The sequence below is a fragment of the Empidonax traillii genome, unplaced genomic scaffold (assembly GCF_003031625.1).
Source record: "Empidonax traillii isolate 1590-97213 ecotype Southwest subspecies unplaced genomic scaffold, ASM303162v1 scaffold426:size1138770, whole genome shotgun sequence".
Classification (NCBI taxonomy): domain Eukaryota; kingdom Metazoa; phylum Chordata; class Aves; order Passeriformes; family Tyrannidae; genus Empidonax; species Empidonax traillii.
In genome coordinates, this window is record NW_020955619.1 from 563222 (window position 1) to 570009 (window position 6788).

Sequence of the window (6788 nt, forward strand, 5' to 3'; positions counted from 1 at the left end):
CGAGCCCACCACCACCACTAGCAGCAGGTACTCCTTGAAGAAGTCCACCAGCCCGTCCAGCACTCCCGGGGCGGAGCTGTTGGTCACGGTGGTTCCCCCCGCGTCTCCCACCGTGGGGCTGATCCGGGGGGTCACCGGGGGGGCGGGTGGTGTGGCCGACGCCTCATCCCCGTCCCCGCTGCCCCCCGTGTCCGGCAGCATCAGGGGGTGCCGGGGGGCTGCCGAGTGTGCCGGGGCCGCCAGCAGCGCCAGCAGCAGCAGCCACATCGCCGACCCCATTCCCGGGATCGTGCACAGGGACCTGTGGGATGCAGAGGGGAGGGTGGAACATTAACACCCCACAGAGCAAGCCCCCCAAACCCTGCCCCAGGCCAGCCCCCACCCCAAACCCCCCAGCACGGGGGACTCCGACACTTGCTATTCCACCTGCCTGAATTTGCTCGTGGAAATCAAAAGGCAGCTCCGGTTTTCTTGCCCTGCCAGAGCGAGGGGCTCTGTTTGTTTGCCGAGGGTGCAGAGCAAGCCCAGCTGGAAGGAGCTGAGTGGGATTGCTCAAGGCTGGGGGGCTGGGGCTGCTGCCAGCGACCGGCCCCAGACAACGGTCATTGGGCTGATTAGAAAATTCCTGAAAAATGGAGGTTTGCAGTGGAAACTTTGACACGGGCAACGCTGCAACGGGGCCGGGCGGCATTTCCCAACCGTCCGTCCCGGACCGTTACACACCATTCCCAGCTAAAAATAGGCTGGGGCAGGATTTCACCCTGGACCCGCCACCACAGCTGAGTGGAGCTGGGATTGGACCCCCCAGAGCCTGTACCGGGGGCAGCCCCGAGCTGGGACACAGTGAACGGGGTCCTGGGGGTCCCGGCTGCCTGAATGTCCCCAGGGAAGGGGGAAGGCCAGCCAGGTCTCGCACACGGGTCTGTCCCACGATGTGCTATAGGACACGGGGTACGCTTTTCCCATCCCAAAGGAATGGCCCCTCAGGGGGTTTGGGAAAGGGATGGGACCGTCCCCACCACGTCGCGACACATTCCCGAGGGACATCGGCGTGTGCCACGCCACGTAACACCATGGAGCCATTCCCAGGGCTCTCCCCCTCCACGGCTCCATGGGAAAGTCTCAGGAACCAGCCCCCTGACTCCATCAACAGGCAATCCCCCCCTCCAGCAATTCCTCCCAACCTCAGGCCCCCCAAACCTCAAACCGCCTCCCATTTTCCCCAAACAAACCCAGCCCAGCAGTGCTGCTGGCCGGGAGGGATCCAGCAGCAGGACTTGGCTTCCAGACCCCTTCCTGGCCACGCAATCTGGTTTCCATTAAACCAGAGCAAACAAACGGCAGCAGAGGCAGGAGGTGGCCCTGGACTCCCAGCCCTCCTGGCTCACACAGGCATCAGTGCTGGGCTCGGAGCAGCAACCAGCACCAGGAGAATGAAGGTTTTTGGGTAGCTGGAATGAGCCCCTTCATCCTCCCCCTTCACTGCAGAGAGGGGCCCCTCGGCAGGGAGAGGGGTCCCGGGATGGGGACGGCATCAGTTCCCCGGCAGCAAACGGAGCTGAGGAGCAGCCACAGCCATGGAGAGGCTGAGTGGAGCCCAAAGCAGCCCCAAGAGCAGGGCCTGGCACTGTGGCCACCGCCAGCCCTCCATCCCCATTCCAACCCCATCACAGCCCACCCTCACCCACCCAGATCCACAGAATGTTCCCGGCTCCAGTTCTGCTTCCCTCTGCTTCCAAAAGCCTCCAGAAATGCAGGATTTTGGTGTTGTCTGGGCACAGCACCCTCTGACTCCTGCCTGGGAACACGGCCATGTGGCCAACACCATCCTGTGTCCCGCCGTGGGGACCATGCCCAGCCCTCACAGCAGCACCCGTGCTCTTGGGGTTGCCTGTGCCCCCCTGGGAGCCCCCCCCAAAATTAGGGACAGCATGGCACAGCCGTGGGATCCTCACCTCGCCTGCAGCTGCCGCGTCGGCAGAAGGGAGCCAGGAACGCGGGGTCTGTCCCACACGCCTCGAGCCCCTTTCTGCTGCTGCTGGGATGGAGCCTCCTCCTTCTCCCTCTTCTCCTCCTCCTCCTTCTTCTCCTCCTCCTCCTCCTGCGTCGCAGCCCAGGACCAGCTTGTTCTCATTAGGGCCGGGATGGGGAGGGGGTGTGGGAGGCTGGGGAAGGGCAGGCAGCCCCCAGCCCCCTCCCAGACGAAATCCAGCTGGGGCTGGGGGGTGTTTCCTGATTTCTTCCCCTGTCAGCAAAAGTCAGGAGCTCTGGTGCTCACCATCACCACTGGAAGGGGCCACTTTTTGGGGTGCAAGTGGGGAAGGGGATCACACAGAGGGACTGTGCAAAGATGTTTTTATCCACAAGGGGGTGGGTAAGGCCCCATATGAGGGTCTGAGGAGGGCAGACAAGGATGAGGGCTTGGTGCCCTGGCATTACTGGGGGCTGGCAGTGGGGCAAACAGGGCTTGGGATCCCTTGTGTAATTTCAGGAGATCATTTCCTAAACAACCCAGCCTGGAAATGCTCTGACACTGGCATCTCTGCTTTGGGGTGAAGGCAGGAACACAAGCAGGGACCCAGGCAGGGGGTCCCCGTGGTTCCCCAGACCAACGTGGATGCTCCTCAGCTCCCCAGGATGTGGTTTCCAGTTTGGGGGTCTGGGGGCATCGCTTGGGCCCCCCCATCCCCCGGCGCTCTACCTCCCCCCACCCTGGTCCCTCGGCCCGGGCTTAAGTTGCTCAAGAGGCCGCAGCCGCTGCGTGACCTCATCCTGTTGCTATTTTCCTCTGCTCTTCCCTGGGGACCAGCCAGACCCCCCAGAAAGCCCCCGCCAGCGTCCGGGGACCGCGACGCCCTTTGGGGCCGAGGGAGTCTGCCCCCACGTCCCGAGGGATCTGGCGCCGTTTGGGGTCCTGCCGCCGGCGCGGCTCCCGAAATAAAGGGTCGGTCCGTCCGGCTGGCTGCAGCCGCGGCTCTGAGCAGCTGCTGGGGCGGCTGTTCCCGGCCTTAAGTGCTCAGTGATGAAATCTTAGAGGGGAAGGGGGAAAGGCGAGGGGGGCGGCGGTGGGTGGGGAGGGGGGCAACCCCGTCTGAGAGACGTTCCAGAGGCATCCGGGCTCGCTCCTACAGCCCGGATGGGGATAGGGCTGAGATTCCCCATCCCATGAGCCCAGCGATGCCGGCGTTGGGCTGAGTCTCCTTGCTCAGGATCCCTATCCCATTCTACCCTTGGTCCACATCTCCCCTCATCTAGGGTCCCCACCTTTCCTTGCCCAAGGTTCCCATGCCTCTTTGTCCCAGGTCCCCATCCCACCCTGCTCAGGGTCTCTATCCCTCCTTGTCCAGGGTTCCCGTTCCTCCTCGCCCAGGACCCCCCCTCCCTCCCCCGCCCAGTGTCCCCCCCTCCCCGCCGGGATCCCCTCCCTGGCCGGGCGGTCCCGGTGCCAGCGCCCACGGGCCATTACGATGCCGTTTTTGCCTGCGGCGGGCGCGGGCTCTGCCCCTCGGAGCTGGGCAGGGCCGGGACCGCCCGACCCGCCGTGTAATTTGGGGCCGCTGGAACGCGGGCCCGCGCAGGGCTCAGCTCGGCGGCACCGCCCGCCCGGGGAACCGGCAATTTGAGGGATTCCGGCTCCTCTCTGCTTCTAATTTACCTCCCGGGGCTGCGCTTTGCTGTGCCAGCAAAATACCCCGAGGGGACCCATCCTGCGGAGCTGCACGTGGTGTGTGGAGCCCTGTGCCACCCTCCACCCCGTGTCACCCACAGCCCGGTGCCACCCACGGCCCCGCGCCACCCACCACAGGCTGCCCGAGGATCGCTGAGGATCCTGCTGTGACACCGCCGCGGCTTCTCGCGGATTCCTGTGCCGTGAGCTGGGCGGTGGCAGCCCCACAGGACCTCCTGACGATTCCAAATAGGGCGATTCCCGGCTCCTGGCAGCTCCAGCGGTGGAGGAAAGTTTATCCTCGCTGGGCTTCTGCTCCAGAGTGGCCGGTGCAGTGCTGAGAGAGCAGGAGCAACCCCTCCAACCTATGCCCACCCACCTCCTCGGGACACAACGGCCTCATCCTCACCTGGAGTGGGGGCTGGATGAGCCACTGAGGGGTGGAGATGGATGATGGGAACATCCCTGTGCCTCCTGTGGATGTTCTGCCTGGCAGGGGCCTGGTACCCAGCTCTATGGGGACACAGTGGGTCAGAGCAGGGTGCCATCACCACACACAAGGTGTCCCACCTGTCCCATCAGGGGACCAGCCCTGGCCAGTGGCTGTGGGTCCCTCACCCGGCTGACTCACCCATAAACATTTACATTCCCAGAGGGATCGGGGCCGTGCAGCTGCCAGGAGCCAGATGGAAAATATCCCAAGCACAGTGTGAATGTAAACAGGCAGTGGGGCTGGGGGGCAGGTGGGACACTGTGCTGGAAGACCCCCAGATGGACATCCCAGAGGGGCCTTTGAGGAGGCTGCGAACTTGGGGATGTGGTGATGGGGATATAGGGATGGGATGTGGGGTAGGGATGTGGGGATGGGAATGCTGAATCTGTCAGTGCTGGGATAGGGATGGAGGGATGGGAATATTGAGCCTGGCCATGGCAGGAATGGGGATGTGGGAATGAGGATACTGAGCCCAGGTGGAAGAGGGATGGGAAGATGGGAACACTGAACCTGGCAGGACAGGGACATTCTCGGGCCACTTCTGCTCCTTTGGTGGCTCCCTCACCACTGGGAGCAGTGGGGAGGCCAGTTGGTGTCCCGAGGGGAGACTGACACATGCACAAGGAAGGAGGTGAGACCTGGGAGCAAACCTGAGCCCCCTGCAGCCCCGGTGGGACCCTCGTTGGCTGCTCATGGCTTTGCTCTCCCCATCCCTCCCATTCCCAGTCCCGGGCAGGCAGGGCCAGGCAGGGCCAGCGCCGCTGGACGAGGCCGAGACCCTGGGGTGCTCCGGCAGCGACAGCAGCACCTGACCGGCAGCCACAGCCCCGAGCCGTCGCTGCAGCGACCGCAGGCAGGAACACGTTGTGCCGCGAGCGCTCCCGTCCCGTCCCTTCCCTTCCCCCCCAGTATTTCCGCCCCAGCCCCGCCGCCCCCGCAGCGCCCACGAGGCCGAGCCCCCCGGGGAGGGGTCCCGGGGGCTGCGGTCCCAAAGCCCCCTGGTCTGGCCCCAGCCCGAAGACGGGTGGCCGCGGGTTTCGTTTCTGCTCCTCCGGGGGGCTGCGGGGGGAGGATGGAGAAGCGAAATTTCGACAGCGGGATGTGGGCAGGCGGCGAGGCGAGGAGGGGGCTGGGGCTGGCGGGGGCTGTCCCTGCTAGTGAGAGACCACCACGTCCGGGTAACACTTTAATGGGGTCAGCCTCGAGCGCTGAGCTCGCTGCGGGGGAAGCACCTCCATCATGCCGGTCCAAGAGAAAACACGAACCCGAGGGGACGGGGGTCCCCTGCCTGTGGCTCGCCTGGGGATCAGGCACAGGCCCCTAGCACTGCCGCCGGCCCCCCAGCACTGTGGGATGCAGGATCCATGCCGGGGTTCAGGAGTGCTCCGGCAGGAAGCTGCTGAGAGTCAGGTTGTCCCCGTCGGGCTCGGCGCTGCCGTCGTGCAGCCGCTTGTGCCGCCGGGCGGGGACAGGCCGGGGCTCCGCGGCCGCCTCGGCGTCGGCCAGGAGGGACGAGATACAAACCATCTCGGTGCGGCTGAGCCGGCGGTGCCCCGTCCTCGCCCGCCGCCACAGCAGCGCCCCCAGCACCCCCGTGCTCACCAGGAAGGTGGCGGCCACCAGCCCCAGCAGTAGGATGGCCAGGAGGCACTTGCCCATCACCCCACTGGGGTCCCAGGGCACCGCGGTGGCCGTCGGTGTCGTGTCCCCAGGGGCCGAACGGGTGGGTGCAGGGGGAGCTCCGGCTTTCTTGACTTTCCTGTACCCCGTAGTGGTGGGGCCGAGGGCTGAGGGGGCTGTTGAGGGTGGCCCTGTGGAGGACGTGCTGTCCGTGCCACCAGACACTGTCCCCTCCTTGCCAGGCGGCGTGAACCAGCTGGGGGTGGTGCTGATGCTCCTTTGGGGAGCTGCCGATGTGCCGGGCTCCAGCAGCAGGTCGGGATCAGGGGAATCAGTCTCATCCCCGAGATCGGCTGTGGCTGGCACTGTGAGTGCCCGGTTCAGGCTGGCAGTGGTGCTGGGAGACATCGATGCAGAGCTCAGCAGCAGATCGGGATCGGGGGAGTCGGTCTCATCCATGGGATCAGCTGTGGTTGACACTGTGAGTGCCCGGAGCAGGCTGGCTTCGGTGCTGGGCACTGCTGGTGATGGCGCAGAGCTCAGCAGCAGGTCAGGATCAGGGGAATCGGTCTCGTCCACGGGATCGGCTGTGGTTGGCACCCGGAGCAGGCTGGCGTTGGTGCTGGGTGCTGGTGGTGCAGAGCTCAGCAGCAGGTCGGGATCAGGGGAATCGGTCTCATCCACGGGATCGGCTGTGGTTGGCACTCGGAGCAGGCTGGCGTTGGTGCCGGGTGCTGGTGGTGCCACAGAGCCCCCCTCGGGCTGGTCACTGCTGATCAGCGCGGTGGCAGCGTGGCTGTGCCCCGGTGTGGCTGTGGTGGCACCGGGGTCCTGCCCGCCATCGTCCCTCTTCCCGCGGGAGAGGGGCAGCGCCCGCCCCGCCGCCCCCCAGAGCCACTGCCCGCTCCGAGGCTGCCCCGGCCCCGGCTCCAGCCCAGCCCCGCACACTCGCGGGGGGCTCAGCACCAGCACCACCAGCAGCACCAGCACAGCCCGGCCCGGCACCAT

The 6788-nt window shown here is 65.9% G+C and overlaps 2 protein-coding genes across 2 annotated transcripts in view; both read right to left on the reverse strand.

Annotated features, from left to right (window-relative positions):
• TMEM119 (transmembrane protein 119) overlaps positions 1-2134 on the reverse strand; it is a 5878-nt gene extending 3744 nt beyond the window's left edge. Inside the window, exons 1-2 of the mRNA XM_027894346.1 lie at positions 1956-2134; positions 6-301 (exon numbers count right to left, since the gene is read on the reverse strand). Coding sequence (XP_027750147.1) covers positions 6-301; positions 1956-2134 — 475 coding nt within the window. The remainder of the gene's footprint in view (positions 1-5; positions 302-1955) is intronic.
• Positions 2135-5534: 3400 nt separating this feature from the next.
• On the reverse strand, positions 5535-6788 carry SELPLG (selectin P ligand). Its single transcript, XM_027894424.1, has one exon. It carries the CDS (start codon positions 6786-6788, stop codon positions 5535-5537), a length of 1254 nt encoding a protein of 417 aa, XP_027750225.1.

Bases quoted from the DNA above. Each gene is read 5' to 3' on its own strand.
- SELPLG (XM_027894424.1), bottom strand. From the start codon at position 6,788: ATGGTGCCGGGCCGGGCTGTGCTGGTGCTGCTGGTGGTGCTGGTGCTG.